The sequence below is a fragment of the Acomys russatus genome, chromosome 5, assembly GCF_903995435.1.
Source record: "Acomys russatus chromosome 5, mAcoRus1.1, whole genome shotgun sequence".
NCBI classification, from domain to species: Eukaryota; Metazoa; Chordata; class Mammalia; order Rodentia; family Muridae; genus Acomys; species Acomys russatus.
The window spans coordinates 79,647,190-79,662,810 of NC_067141.1; the positions used below are offsets into that span (position 1 = coordinate 79,647,190).

Sequence of the window (15,621 nt, forward strand, 5' to 3'; positions counted from 1 at the left end):
AAATATCATGACATTTATTTAAAAAGTATTGAGCGTTCTAAAAGTGTGTATCACTGAAGCAAGGGTGGAGAAGCTGGCTCCGGATAGAGTGAACCAAGCTCTCAGCCAGACCGGTTAGATTTTATTCTGTCTTTCCAGCATTGGATCTGTGAATAAACTGAAAGGAGTGTGGAGACTGACTGCTGATTAGAATTTCAGTACTGCGAAGAGATTGGAAAGTTGTGGTGTAGAGGCTAATTATCTTGGGCTAAGTTCTTGTCCACCAAAACAGCCATTCCTTTCCCATCTCTGTGTCAGAACTAACATCTTATGACAGTGGATTTTTTCTTTTTTTTAAGAATTATTGATTTAGCAGGTATCTAGCTTCTAGCAAATCAAAAGTTAAGGATGCCATCAGATAGCATCTGGAGCCTATGGGAAAGGCCTCTCTGATGTATCCACCAATATATTTTAAGCTTGCCTTAATATGACTTTCTCTGTTCTGTAAACATATAAAGTTTGTGAGGGCTGGAGAGATGGCTCAGTGGTTAAGAGCGCCGCCTGTTACTCCAGAGGTCCCGAGTTCAATTCCCAGCAACCACATGGTGACTCACAAACATCTACAATGAGATCTGGTGCCCTCTTCTGCAGATAAAGCACTCATATGTAATAAATAAAATAAAAATCTAGGGGAAAAAAAAATAGATCTAACCCTTCCACGTTAGAACATGGGATTTGGGGTAACCTAAGTCTGTGTTCCCAGGCCATGATCAACTCAAAATGTCTCCAGAATAAACTCTATTCTGAAACGCTGTACTTTTTGCATTAAGAGGTCAAATCCACTTTTGTTGAAAGTCAGATCAACCACAGAGTCAGATCGGCCTTCCTCGCCTTCTGTCATCCCATCTCTCCAGGGTTAGGGTGATGGACTAGTCGGTGTACACTTGAATGTGTGCAGAGTATGCATGCCGTTCAGCTGGACCCACGGTCGAGCTGGAGACCTGGGAGAACACTTATCTATGTGCCAGTGTCTCCAGGCCTATTTTCTCATGTGGAAAAAGGCATAGTAATTGTACTAATCTTAGGGGGCTTGCTGAAGATCGAAGGAAATGACTGAGCTGGCCACGGGTAGCCATGACAACCACCTAAAAGTTACCAAGCCTTGCCTTTACCACACAGGAAGTCAGGCCTTCTTTTTGTCAGCTCATGTGGCTCTGCTCTTCAGTAACTTAGTTCACCTGGCTCACTTTGCCTAGCCTTCAGCAGTTCTCTCCACAGCTGGGTAAAGTGACCCCTCCACAGAACTCTCACTTTGCCCGCAAATACTCACGATCCCATAGTCTTTAGCACATTGCAGTGTCTGATTCAGTCCAGCTGGCTCTTGATGCATCCCCATATTGGAAGTCCTACAGTCAGGAACCAGAATGATCCTTAGGGTAAATTACTGTAACTCTTTTTTTCTTTTTGAGGGGAAATGGAAGGTAGTTGAAGCAAAGTCTCATTTCATACCGTAGCCAGGCTGGGTTTGAAGCCATGATCTTCCTGCATACTGGCCTGAGCTGCAATGTCCATCCTGTCACCTTCCACGTCTTACGGAAATTCCCCCATCACATTTAGAGTCCAGTCCTTTGGTTGTCTGAGGAACTTTGGGCCTCTTACTGCCCTTCTCCTTAATGCTCCGCGGCATGGTCTCCTTCAGCTCTCTTTTGGCCCTCTGCAGTTACTACTCATGTCTCCTGCCTAGAGGCCCCTCACTCCCTGTGGTGTTCTGAATGAGAATGACGCCCGACAGGGTCATATATTTGAATGCTTGGTCCCCAGTTGGTGGAACTATTTGGAAGGATCAGGAGGTGTGGCCTTGTTGAAGGCCCCAGGAGTGGGCGTTGAGGTTTCAAAAGTCCACACCATTCCCACTTAGATCTCTGATACCATGCCTGTAGATGAGATGTAAGCTAACCCCTCTGCTCTAGTACTTGCCTACTTCCTTGCAGATCATGAGCTAATCTTCTGAAACCCTGAGCCTCAACTTAAATTCATCTAGCCCTGGGTGGCAGCGATACTGGCCTGTAATCCCAGCACTCGGGAGGCAGAAGCAGGTGATCTCTTTGAGTTTCAGGCCAGCCTGGTCTGCAAGTATTCCAGGATAGCCATGGCTACACAGAGACACCCTGTCTTGAAAAATCAAACAAATAAATAAATAAATAAATATTTTTTTAAAATTAAATTCTCCCGGGCAGAGGAGGGGGTGCTGCAGAGACTGATGCACCAATCAAGGACCATGCATGGTGAGGACTTAGACCCTCTGCTCAGATGTAGTAGACAGGCAGCACAGTCTCCTTGTGGGTCCCATAATATGGGGAGCAGGGGCCACTTCTGACATGGACTCTGGTGCCCACACATTGATCACTCCCCCCCCAAGAGGAAGAGGATGCAGGCAGTCCAGATGAGACTTGATAGGCTGAGGTCAGATGTTAGGGGAGGGAGGGGGAATGAGGGAAGGAGAGAACTGGGAAGCAATGAGGGAGGGGGGTTACAATCAAGATGTAAAGTGAATAAATTATTAATAAAATAAGAAAAAAATAAATTCTTTTATAAGTTGTTTTGGTCATATGTTTTGTCACAACAGAAAAGTCACTAAGACACTTGCTAACTCCCTGTTGTTGGTTTTTTTTCTTTCTCATTTGATTCATACACGACCCCCAAGATTGATATAATTACCCTTATTTTACAGATGAGAAAACAGACCTAGTCTCTTCTCCCTAAGAACTTCCCTGAAAACCCTACTCAGAACTCTGCTCCAACCTTGCAGCTACCTGATTTCTACAGTTTCTTGGGCTTCTATTCTAGAACCCAGTGCATAAAGATGAGGGTTGGGTTTTTTGTTTTTGTTTTTCACTCCAATGCCTCCAAAGGCCAACCTGGCATGTGCTTGGCATTCCAGGAGCTACCAAAATAATGAATGAAAGTTTAGGTACCAGTCTTGCCTGCCAGATTTCAGTTTCCTGAGAATGGAGCCAGGGTTGTTATACCTGTGTGGCTTCAGAGGCAAATGCTCAATACTTGAACTAAGTCAGCAAAGGAAGAGTGGTGTCCCAGAATAAACTGACCCAACAGTTAATGATGTCAAATATGCAAATATTTTAATGTTTATCTTATACTATACTTTACATCCAGCACTTGAAGAAAGACAATGATTACAGTGTTTTAAAAATGCAACCACTGGATTAGACACAGTCATTCATGATTATACCTCATCAATACCTCAGAACACAAAGGGACACTGTGAGTTCAGCTTAACACACAGAAATCCAAGAGGAAATTTCAGGACCTTGATGAAAAGTTTTCATCGAGTGTTGGAACTATGTGCTACCTCACTGTAGACCAAGGTTCAGTGCAGGAGAGAACGGCAAGCCTCTGAAGACATGATCTGAGAACTGGGGACCAAGCACTCCACAAGGCCTAGTAAGGGCAGCTACAAAGGAAGCTAGCCACCTTCAGAGAGCCAGGGCAGTACTTATACACACAAGCTCGATGAGGTTTCCACTCTATAAATAATCTCGGGGCATTGAAAGGATTCTGGCTGGGATTCCCCTCTGTGGCACGAGAAGCTTCGAGTGAACAGCAGACTTGGCATGAACTACTGATGGACCTTCTCAAAGTACTCTTTGGAAGCTGTTGGACTTGGCTTGATCTGAAAATTAAAAAAAAAAAAATTAAATTACTTAAGAGGGCACTTAAGAGCTCCAGTTCTTTGTTTTCTGAGACAGGGTTTCTCTGCGTAGCCCTGGCTGTCCTGAAACACACTTTGTAGACCAGGCTATCCTCGAATCAAAGAGATTCACCTGCTTTTGCCTCCAGATTAAAGACATGGCCCAAGCTCCCAGTTTTAAACTAAAATGTCTTCACTTTTGAAGATTAGCCTATTTTACTCAAAACATGTAGATGAAAGTCAACTAGCAGCCTGAGTAGAAACTGTCTACCTCAGCGTCACCCACCCACACTCAGCTAGCTCCTCTGTAACCTCCCTTGGTAGATTCCCTGAGGCTGAGAAGATGTGGGGCCTGGTGCTCTGAGGAAACAACATACCGTAGGGGACTCTGGTGTCCAGTTGGCAGGGCAGACTTCTCCATGGGTCTCCACAAACTGGAACGCCTTCACCAGGCGGAGGGTTTCTTCCACGCTGCGGCCCACTGGGAGGTCGTTCACACTCAGGTGCTTGATGACACCATTAGGGTCAATAATAAAGAGGCCTCTGCACAGAATTTATCCTTGTTAGTGCTAATAGGACTAGAGCCAAGAACTCATTACTGTCCTTTTGTGCTTTTAGTTCTTCCTTTAGAAAATTCATCAAGCTGTCAAATGCTTGAAATTGGGAGTTTTAGGGACTGAAGAGACTGCTTAGCAATTAACAGTTTGTACTGTCTATCCAGAGGACCTGAGTTCAGTTCCTAGAACCCATGTTGGGGAGCACACACTGCCTGTAACTCCTGCTCTAGGGGATCTGATATCCTTTTTGTTTTGTTTTGTTTTGAGACATGATTTCTCTATGTTCCCTTGGACTGTCTTGGACTCACTTTGTAGACCAGGCTGGCCTGGAACTCGAACTCACAGCGACCTGCCTGCCTCTGCTTCCCGTACTGGGATTAAAGGCATGAGCCACCATGTTCAGCTGACACCCCTTTATAACCTCCAAGGACAAATGCACTGGAATCTATGAACTTTCAGTCACATGCACATAAATAAATCTTAAAAAAAAAAAAAAAAGCTGCCAGACGTGGTGACACATGCCTGTAATTCCAGCACTTGGGGAGGCAGAGGCAGGTGGATCTCTGTAAGTGTGGAAGCCAGCCAGAACAGCTAAGGCTACACAGAGAACTCCTGTCTCGAAAAAAACAAAAACAAACTTTGAAAAAAATGAAAAGACAAAAGAAAAACCTGTAATTAGTATTATAAAAGAGTTTGTTGCCTTTTAGTAATGACAGATGCTTTGGTAATACAAGGCCACCATGGAAAGCACACATCATGGGAACACTGCAAAACTGTACCCCCAATGTGATATCGTATCTAAACAGAATGAACTAGAGACAGTAAAGACCTTTTCTCAATGGCCTCGTACACATTCTCTGGACTGTTTCAGACTCTGGTTAAGTGGCCACATACATGTAAGAGGGAGAGACATATGGTATGTACATCCAATGAATATTTAAAGCTTTCCCTTCGTAAAAAAAAAATTTCAGTCATATGTGTGTGTTCACTGTGTATGTACACACGCAAATGCCTATTAAGTCCAGATGAAGGTGCTGGATTCTCCAGAGCTGGAGTTACAGGTGGCTGTAAGCTGCACATGTGGGTCCTGAAAATCAACTCTGGTCCTCTGTTAACAGGAGTAAGCACTCATAACTGCTGAGTCACCCTGACAGAGCCTCAGACTTCGTTTTGAGACACGGTCTCTCTACATAGTCCTCACACTATGCAGACAATGCTGGTCTAGAAATAACAGAGATCTGTTTGTCTCTGCCTCCACAGTGCCAGGAACTTCAAGTGTTAACTACACAGGCAAAGTACAGAGGAACTTCTCCTTCCCTGCCAGATGTTCGAAATCCAAGCTTTAAGGCTAACCATATCCTTCCTTCTTGTGCCAGATCTTTGAGGGAGGCAGCTGCAGCTCCTAGAGAAAAGTGAGGCAGACCTGGGAAGGAACAGGGCCCACAGATTCTCTATATCCGCTGGACTCAGCTTTCTCTCCCACCCACCCCCTCCACCTCCCTTTAGCCCCAGAAGGAATCTGGTATGAGTCACTAAAAAAAAGAAAAAAAGAAAGCAAAGAAAAGAAAAGAAAAAGACCCACAGGAAAAAAACATAACAGACTATATTTTCTCCTGCCACTGGCAACTATGGAGGAGCTTGGCTTTGAAACCAAAGCTAAGGGAACTTTGGAAAAGAGTAATCTTGAAGTCAATAAGGCTGATTTCCAAAAGGCTATCAGCAATAAGGTTTAGGAAGAGTTGGGTTCAGCTAGCAGCCGATGCTCTCACCCCCACCCTACAAGTGCGGGGCATTCCAAGGTATGGCCCTCTTCTTCAGATGACAGTGTTCCCATGAATGAACACCTAAGCAGGCTGCATCTGAATAGGTGACTGTGTAAGAAAGAGCACTTTCCCCATTCCCATGGGACAACAACTGCCTGCGAGGTTGCTCCTCCACACCTACCAGAGAGTCACCTTCATTTCATCCATGAAAAAACTGAAGCACAGAAAGGCAATTAACCCACCCAAAGTTAATTAAGAAGCCAGGTTTTAAAAAGAAATCACTGTTTTGTTTGGTTCCAAGGCTTATACAAAATTATCTTTATTGAGAGAGAGAGAGAGAGAGAGAGAGAGAGAGACAGAAAGACAGACAGACAGACAGAGAGACACTCGAAAAGCCTTTCTCCAAACTGTTCAGTATCTTCAATGCCAGGAGTAGCTATTATGGAAAGGTTCCTGGACTGATAAAGAGAACAGATCAGCGGGATCATCAAGACACGAGTACAGTTTTCTAGAGTGGACACTGCATGTCCTGGATGTTTCTGGAAGATTTGCAATCCTTACAGAAGCTATTTCATCAGTGTCTGTCTATATAGACAAAAAGGCTTTTTCAGGGGACTGGGAAGCAGTTAAGAGTACTTGTTGCTCCTGCAGAGAACTTAGGTTAGATACCCAATACTCATATGGCGCCATTTATAACTCTAGTTCCAGGGGATCTGACCTTCAAAGGCACAGACATATATGCAGGCAGAAACACCCATACACATAAAATATATTTGTGAAGTCTTATTTCTTGGTTGTTAACCTGACTATATTTGGAATTAACTAAAACCCAAATGACTGGGCACATCTGTGAGGGATTTTTCCTTTCTTTCTTTCTTTCTTTCTTTCTTTCTTTCTTTTCCCAGACAGGGCTTCTCTGTGTATCTCTGGCTATCCTGGAACCCACTCTATAGACCAGGCTGGCCCTGAACACAAGAAATCTACCTGCCTCCCGAGTGCTGGGATTAAAGGTGTGCACCACCACCACCTGGCCTCTAATAAATCTTATACACACACACACACACACACACACACACACACTCTAAATTCATTCTATAAGTTCTGAACTCTAAAAGAAAAAAGCATGCAAGCAAGCAAGTTTTACCACCCAGGTATCACACCTGTGGTGAAATTAGGAGGAGTACAAACTCGAGGATCACCTGGGGCTACATATCCAAACCCTGTCTCAAAAAATCAAAACACTAACAAAAACCAAACCTGTATTTCTTCCTGTTTTACCAAAACTGTCAAACAAAAATGCTCTCCTAGAGTCTTTATAAATCCTTAAAAATCAAGATGACACTAAAATACACAAAGCCACCTCATCTCTAAGAACAGCTCTTACCTGAGTGCAACGCCAGCACCTTCCAACAGCACTCCATAGTCTCGGGCTATTTGCTTAGTTAAATCCGACAACAGCGCGATGTTCATGTGGCCCAAACCACCATTCTAATAAGAAGGCAAACAGGACTGATTTTCTAGGGTCCTCTAGGGTCTGAACCATGTACCAATGTTTGAAACTAACAATGATGGCTGTAAGTAAAAGTAAATGCACAAAGTGATTTCTGTTTAATTTACTTTTCCCTCTTGCAAACGGCCTAAAGCAGATACAATCATATTATTTATTTATTTTTATTTTATGTGCCTGAGTGTTTTACCTGCATGCAAGTGTACCAAGAGCATGCAGTATTTGAGAAGGCCAGGAGAGGGTATCAGATCCCCTGGAACTGGAGTTAAAGACAATTGTGAGTGGCCATAAAAATGCTGGGAATAGCCAGGCGTGGTGGCGCATGCCTTTAATCCCAGCACTCGGGAGGCAGAGGCAGGCGGATCGCTGTGAGTTCGAGGCCAGCCTGGTCTACAAAGTGAGTCCAGGATGGCCAAGGCTACACAGAGAAACCCTGTCTCGAAAAAAAAAAAAAAAAAAAAAAAATGCTGGGACTAACCCTGGGTCCTCTTGAAGAACGGCAGTGCTCTTAACTGATGATCCATCTCTCCGGCACGTACTATTCTGTTGTATTAACCGACGCATGTATGTTTTGGGTTGGGGGACTTTACGTGGGCTCCAGGGATAGAATACAGGCTGTCAGGTTTCTCAGCAAGAACTTTACCCACTGAACGACATCAATGGCCCAGTTCCATGATCTTAAATATAAGGAAACTAAAGCCCAAAAAGGCTAAGGATTCTTCTTCTTCAGGATACTGCCAGAAAGAAACTGATCGACTTTTCTCTATCTTTTTGAGACAGGGTCTCATGTAGCAAGACTGGCCTCCAACTTACTATGCAGCCAATGATGACCTTGAACTTCTGACTCTATCTCTAGAATGCTGGGCTCACAGGCTATGCTAACCCACTCAGTTATATGGTACTGGGGTCTGAACCCAAGGCTTCTTGCATATTACATGAACGCTGTAAGCACACCCTGCCATCTTTTCCCAGTTGTTAAAGCAACTGTTGAGATGAAAACTTATTTCTCAAATATAAAAATACATAATTGAGTAAAATAAAAAATACATAATTTAAGTAACAGATTACTCAAGTTACTATTGCTAGCCCTAGAACACACCTAGTGAATTATTTATGTATTTATTTATTGTTTCCAGGCAGATTTGCAGATATCACACAGAACAGTACAGCAAGCTACTAGAGGTTCCAAGTACAGGCCCAAGAGGAGGCAATACACACTAGCCATGTCTTCTGTCCCACTGAGCCTATCTCCAGTACGATGTGAGCCTTGGAAAATATACATGGGATAAGCAGTAAAGATACATATACTGTCTGGGGAGTTGTTCCTACCATAGTTTCTACAGAGACTACTTTAGGGGAATGTGGCTCACCTGGGTTTGGTTCCCAGCATAAGCCAGGGGCTGGAGGCTGGAGGCTCAGAAGCTGGAGCTCATCTGAGCTAATACACCCAGCTTAGGAAGCCAGCCTGAAATACAGGAGACAAAGGAGGGAAGGAAGGAAGGCAAGAGCTCACTTCAGACTGGCTGGGCTTTGATAATCCTAGCCTTTGTCCTAAGCCTCTTCTGTTAGTACAGACAGCAGGTGATGCTGGACAATGAGGACGAGATGCTGGTCAATCATTAGTCAGGTAAGAAGAGTAAGTTCCGTTCTTCCATACAATACGTGACTACACTTAGGACAAATTGTATTTTTTAAATTAACTAAAAGAGGATGTTTGTTTGTTTGTTTGCGACAGGGTCTCACTATGCAGCTCTGGTTGTCCTAGAATTCACTATGTAGACCAGGTCAGCTTAAAACTCACAAAAACCCTCATGCCTCTCCTTCTGAGTGCTGGGATTAAAGGTGTGACTCACGCTCACCATGCTAAGAGAGGATTTTGAACATCAGCACCACGAAGAAATCATCGAGGAAAGAGTACTTAATAGCCTGTCTTGAGCCGGGCGGTGGTGGCGCACGCCTTTAATCCCAGCACTCGGGAGGCAGAGGCAGGCGGATCGCTGTGAGTTCGAGGCCAGCCTGGTCTACACAGTGAGTCCAGGACAGCCAGGGCTACACAGAGACACCCTGTCTCAAAAAACCAAAAAAAAAAAAAAAAAAAAGCTTGTCTTGATATTTGCACAATGTACAAATGTATCACATTGTAGCCCATAAATCTATACAACGGTTTTTTTTATTTTGGTTTTTTCAGACAGGGTTTCTGTGTAGCTCTGGCTGCTCTGGACTGGCTTTGTAGACCAGGCTAGCCTTGGACTCAAAGAGATCTGCCTGCCTCTGCCACCCTGAGTGCCGGGATTACAAGTATGCCCAAATTATACAATACTTATTTTTATTCTGTGGTCTGTATTATTTGTGAATTAGAAATGAAACCAAATGTGGGAAAGAATAAGCCTTGTCACAGGTGGGAGCAGTCTTGGCGGCCTTTACCCTTGGGGCACCTCATGAATACCTTTTGACAGACTGAGTGGAGCCATCCTGGGTCTGGAATTCAGGAAGCGGACCTGGGAACCCCACCTGGACTATTGTCTTTCTAATGGACCCTCACCACGTGACTCAGGCAGTTGGGGAAGAGAGAATAATAACAAAGTCGGCTGCAGAGAGAGAGTGCAGGGCAGCGGACCAGCTGGACCAGCACGCAGGCCAGAGAGACACCTAAGGACCCGTCCCGTGGAACGGCTACCGGAAGGTTCACTCTTTTGTCCCTTTAACCTTTTTCCTTCTTGTATAAGCTAGTTGGGTTGTATAATAAAGTTTAATTGCTAAAAAACAGAGTCAACAACCAAAGAATAAAATAAGATCAAGGCAAGGTGACCGTCACCCAACCTACCTTCCTTGGCGTGTTTGTCCAGGCAAGATGGCTGAAGTGGGAGTCCACGGAAACTGCAACCACTTCACAGTTCACATCATGAAACTCATTGGCTTTGTCACTGAAAGCAACAATTTCTGTAGGACACACAAATGTGCTTGGGGAAAAGAAGAGTTTCATCAGATCATATAAAAACAAAAATTTAAGATATAAACAGTAAGTAGTCTAAAACCTAAATCAATTTGTTTGGGGGGGGGAGAGGAAGTAATGGGCTGGGTATGGTGGCACACACCTTTAATCCCAGCACTTGGAAGGCAGAGGAAGGTGGATTTCTGTGAGTTCTGTGGTCTACAAAGCCAGTCCAGGACAGCCAAGGCTACATAGAGACACCCTGTCTCAGAAGAAAAAATTAAAAAAGCAAGCAAGCAAGCTTCCTTCTTTTTAGTTTCTGGCCATGGTGGCCTGCACTTTTTTTGTTTTGTTTTTCGAGACAGGGTTTCTCTGTGTAGCCATGGCTGTCTTGGACTTGCTTTGTAAACCAGGCTGGCCTTGAACTCACAGATCCACTTGCCTCTGCCTCCCAAGTGCTGGGATTATAGGCGTGTGCCACCATGTCTAGGGTGGTAGTTTTGCACTTTTAATCTAAGCACTGGTGAGGCAGAGGCAGGCTGATCTCTATAGTGAGTTCTAAGACAGCCAAGGCTATGTAGATACCCTGCCTCAAACAAGCAAATAAACAAATAAATAAATGCAGGGGCTTGGGGGGACACATTGGAAGAGTCAAAAGAAAATCTACTTAAATAAAGTAGCCTTATTAAAAAAAAAAAAAAAAAAAAATCAAAAAAAAATTTTTTTTTTTTTTGGTTTTTCGAGACAGGGTTTCTCTGTATAGCCCTGGCTGTTCTGAACTCAATTTGTAGATCAGGCTGGCCTCGAACTCACAGAGATCCGCCTGCCTCTACTTCGCTGAGTGCTGGGATTATAGGAGTGTGCTACCACACCCAGCTGAAAAACTCATTCCATTTTACTACTTTCTCATTTTCCACCAAGACTGGTAAAGTTTTGACTGGCTTAGAGAACCACTAATCAAAAGACAGAGCTGTATTAAAGGCTGAGTGCACAACCTAGTGACCGAATGCATGTCTAGCAGGCACAAGGCCCAGGGTCCAACCCCAGGAAAACTAACAGAACCGTATTAAAACTCCTCCATTAAAAAAGGCCATTTTCTCCCAGTAAGTTCACATGAGCTACAGATGGCTACGGTCAGGGGACAAAAATTAGAAAGACTCTTCCTCTTCACAGAAGAGGAATTTCAGTGTGCGTTAGAAGTCAACACCAGTGCTCAGAAGGACATGAAAACATTGTAGAATCCAACTTACAAATCCAAAGGGTAGAAGAAAAGCACCAAGTATTTCCCCTTAAAGTCGTCGAGACTCAGCTCTTTGAACTCTCCATTGACAACAGCAGTGCCCTTAAAATAGGGTGCGTGCTGTGTGACAGCCGGGGTGTGGGATGAGGAACCTAAAAAAGACCACACACCTGTGTGTAGCTCGTCATCATCACCTCAAGTACTGCATGATTTTATTTAAGCTCCTTCTGTTGAAACTTTCAAATTTACTATTTATCATAACCGGTGTCATAAGTTGTTATTAATATAACTCAATGAGATGGTTCATTTCAACTGTACATCTTAGGTACAGTAATTTTCCTTTCAGCACAACTCTAAATATTATAAAAACTCAACTCAGTGGTAGAGAAAAGTTTGTGTGTGTATGTGTGTATGAGCCTGCACATTAGCATGAATATGGAGAACACCCTCCAGTACTGATCCTCAGAAGCCATCTATTTTTTTTTTTTAATTGCTTCTCTTTTAAGAGTCTCTTATAAACTCAGAGTTCCAAGGATTCACCTTCTCCTCTTCCCTAAGTGCTGAGATCATAAAGCCACTATGCCTGGCTTTATGTGGGTTCTCAAGGTCAAACTTGGGTCCTTATGCTAGCTTACTGACTTAGCTATCATTCCAGCCCCGATGAAAAATCTTTAAAGAGAATGAAAAACAGAAAGAAAGGATAAAATGCCCTGGGAACTATAAGGAAGAGGACAAAAGCAATACAGACACAGAAGGCAGTCTGGCTCAGACTTGGTCAAGTCTAGGTGGGCCAAAGAGCAGGCAAGTACCGGGTGTGCATTATCACAGGAAACCGCCTATGGTACAGTTTAAAAAAACAAAAGCAACCGGGGGGGGGGGGGGAACCCTTTTTATTCCAATTTTATTTTATTGTAGAAACAAAAGAAAAAAACTATTCCCAATTTGGGGTTCATACAAAACAGGCGGGCAGCAGGTCCTGGTTTGACAGTTGACACAGGATTTTTGCATTCCTGCTGTCCTTCCTTTACCTATCACTTTTCTTCATTGTAAAAACAAACAAAAAGCTGACAACAATAATAAACAGGGATCCCTAGATGGAGAATAATCTATTTATAGCATCCAGAACTGAGGCTTGCTTGAATCCTTTTACATGGGCTTCCAGTTTTCTTACAGTCATAATTTCATAACATGCCTCAAAAGACTCCCTTACATTCGCCTCACACCCTAAGTGGTCTTCTTGGCTGTTCAGCATTTCCAGTCCTTTCACTAAGCACTCTTGCTCCACTCATGGTAAGTTTGACTTGACCAAGAGAGTCCAATACACACGGAAGAGGAATAACTTTAAAACAAGGCCAGAGCAAGTCGTAAACAGAGCGTGAGCAACAAGCAGCAGGATCAGCTCTTCACTGTAGAGAACAGTCTGGGAGGTCCTAATGCAGGAAGACAGCTGTTTTCAGAAAGATTAGCCTCTCAGGAGGATCAGACTGATGAAAGGTAATGACTGTAGTTATCTTAGTGAGAGGCACTGAGGCTTGGCAGAGAGAATGATGCAAGGATAAGAACAAGATGCAGGACACGGTTCAAACCTGGGGTTGGGTGGGGAACAGGGACAGCTCAGTGGTGTCGTGTGTATTCATTTTATCCCGTTGTCTTTTTATTACTGAATTGTTGTAATTTAGGTATCTTAGAGGAATATCCTTTGTTAAGTGTATTATACAAATATTTTCTTTTTTCCTAGATTATAGCCTTTTCTACTCATTTCCTTGTCTTTCCGGTTTTTGTTTGTTTGTTGTTCCCTGACAGTCTCACACTATGAAGCCACTAAGCCCTGACTGACCTGGAACTTTATTTTGTATTTATTTATTTATTTAGAGACACGATTTCACTGTGTAGCCCTGGCTGGCCTGGAACTCATAGAGAACTCTGCCTCTGGAGTGCTGGGATAGAAGGTGTGTGCCTCCACCACCCGGCTTCTACTCATTTTATTTCTCTTTTCTCAAAAGTAGATCTTAAATTTTTGACATTGCTAGGTACTCCTAAACAGTCCCTTATCGATCCAGCCATCTCTACACGTTCTCATACTGCATTTAAAAAGCCCTGAGGATAAGTCTCATATACAGCCAGGGTCCAGAGTTGCTGATATGGGTTCTCTTTACCTGGGTGCAACTAGACCACAGTAACACTTACTGGTGCTAAAGGCAAACTTTGCCTGGACAGAGGCAGACCACAGTTTGTCTGTCAAGCAGGGTCTTCTAGAAGCAACAGGCCTAAGAACTGCTGAGGCAGAGATACCCCGGGAAATAGCACTTGCAGCATGCCGAACAACCTGGAAAGAGAAATGCTATTAGGAAGACTTTTTGGAAAGGTGACCGAAGTCTAGCCTGGCTGCCGTGGCAAGTTTGTGAATGGCGGCCTCAGCTGTTTCCCCAATGAACTAAATACCAAATCAAATCAAATGGAAGAGGCGGGCGGATCTGTGAGTTCAAGGCCAGCCTGGTCTACAGAGCAAGTCCAGGACAGCCAAGGCCACACAGAGAAACCCTATCTCAAAAAACAAAACAAACAAAAATGCATTCTCTTTTGCTTTCTTCTTTGTTAAAGACTGCAAGGCCAAGGGAATCGTAAAACACAGCCCCAAGAATAAAAATCTCCAAAAATTCAGGAAGGCCAGGGTAGGTTGAGTAGTTAGTTAGACATCCTCCCCACCCTCACCCAGGGCTATCTGCTACACATGTGGCCACGTCAAGGTTTTTCTCAGGAAAAAAAAAGGCCCTTCAAGGCTCTCAGTCAAATAGCAGGGCAAAATTCATGGCCTAGGAGAGTTTGGCTCAAACTCTAGGGAAGTGTTTGCTCAACCTTGGTGTCTAGCATGACTCAGGGAGGAGGTAGGGGCTGCCTTGAGCCCAGAATGAGAAAGAAGAAGAGGATGGTTAGTAAATAGGCTGTTATCAGCAAACAGCAGATACCAAGGCAGAGTCCAGCCTGAGTGTGGGAGTAGAAAGTGGCTCCCGTTACTGCTGCACTTTGTTCATACTCAGATTTAAGTGTGATCCCACAGCTACGCCGAGATGTGGCATCACTCCTTCCATCGTACAGAAAGGAAAGCAAACTGAGGTTCAGAAATGAGAAGTCAAACCAGGCGGTGTACACCCTTAATCCCAGCACGAGGTAGACAGAGGCAGGCAGTCTATGAGTTCGTGGCCAGCCTGCCCTACAGAGCGAGTCCCAGGACAGCCAAGGATACATAGAGAAACCCTGTCTCGAAAATACACACAGTCACTTGCCCAAGGTCATATTTGGTGACAGACCCTAGAACACAGGAGCCAACATGCTGGTCTCCAAAGCCAAGCCTTGGGTGCTTTAGTGAAGAAGCAGCATGGGGACCCTCGGCTCTGAGAGCGAAACGACTCTGGTAGCGCGCCACCCGCTGAGTCGAGGGGAAAGGCTGTCCTGCGCAGGCGCTGGGGCCTTCCTGGCAGCAAGACGCCTCGCGATCCACGAGCAGAGGACTCCTTCCCATAAGGGCGAGTGGCACCATGAGGGTGCGCTCCGGTCCTGGAAGCAAATGCGGGCCGGAGTCGCTGCTGTGTCATGCGCCTGCCCAGCTGGCAATCACTCACCGAGGACCAGAGCAACCTTCCCGCAGCGGCCGCCATCTTCAGTGCACGCCGAACGCACCGTACCTGCGAGCAGCCTGGCTACGCCGCGTGTGTGGCTTCTGCACCCGGCCTCCCTCTGGGGGGCGGGGGCGGGGGCGGGGGCGGGGCCCCGAAGGGCGAGGCGGGGCTTACGGGGAGGGGTTGGACCTCGGCGAGTAGGTGTGGCTTAGGAGAGAAGCCGAACAACTACTACTTCCTGCTTAGGGAAAATTCCGTTTTTGATCTGCTGAGTACCTGCTGAATGTTTGTTTTTCTATTTATCGTAACAACCTATA

General features: G+C 44.7%; 1 protein-coding gene across 1 annotated transcript; it reads right to left on the bottom strand.

Moving 5' to 3' along the window:
• Nucleotides 1-3,565: 3,565 nt before the first annotated feature.
• On the bottom strand, nucleotides 3,566-15,441 carry Prdx3 (peroxiredoxin 3). Its single transcript, XM_051146877.1, has 7 exons — nucleotides 15,308-15,441; nucleotides 13,875-14,013; nucleotides 11,698-11,839; nucleotides 10,340-10,475; nucleotides 7,393-7,496; nucleotides 4,066-4,231; nucleotides 3,566-3,670 (listed from the first exon to the last, which is right to left on the bottom strand). Exons 1-7 carry the CDS (start codon nucleotides 15,341-15,343, stop codon nucleotides 3,617-3,619), a joined length of 777 nt encoding a protein of 258 aa, XP_051002834.1. The 5' UTR covers nucleotides 15,344-15,441; the 3' UTR covers nucleotides 3,566-3,616.
• Between the last annotated feature and the right edge of the window lie 180 nt (nucleotides 15,442-15,621).

Excerpts from the sequence above, each read along its gene's own strand:
- Prdx3 (XM_051146877.1), bottom strand. The coding sequence starts at position 15,343 with ATGGCGGCCGCTGCGGGAAGGTTGCTCTGGTCCTCG. Across the intron at positions 14,014-15,307 it reads GAAGGTTGCTCTGGTCCTCG|GTTGTTCGGCATGCTGCAAG; the intron begins GTGAGTGATTGC and ends TTCTCTTTCCAG. Across the intron at positions 7,497-10,339 it reads GGACAAACACGCCAAGGAAG|AATGGTGGTTTGGGCCACAT; the intron begins GTAGGTTGGGTG and ends CCTTCTTATTAG.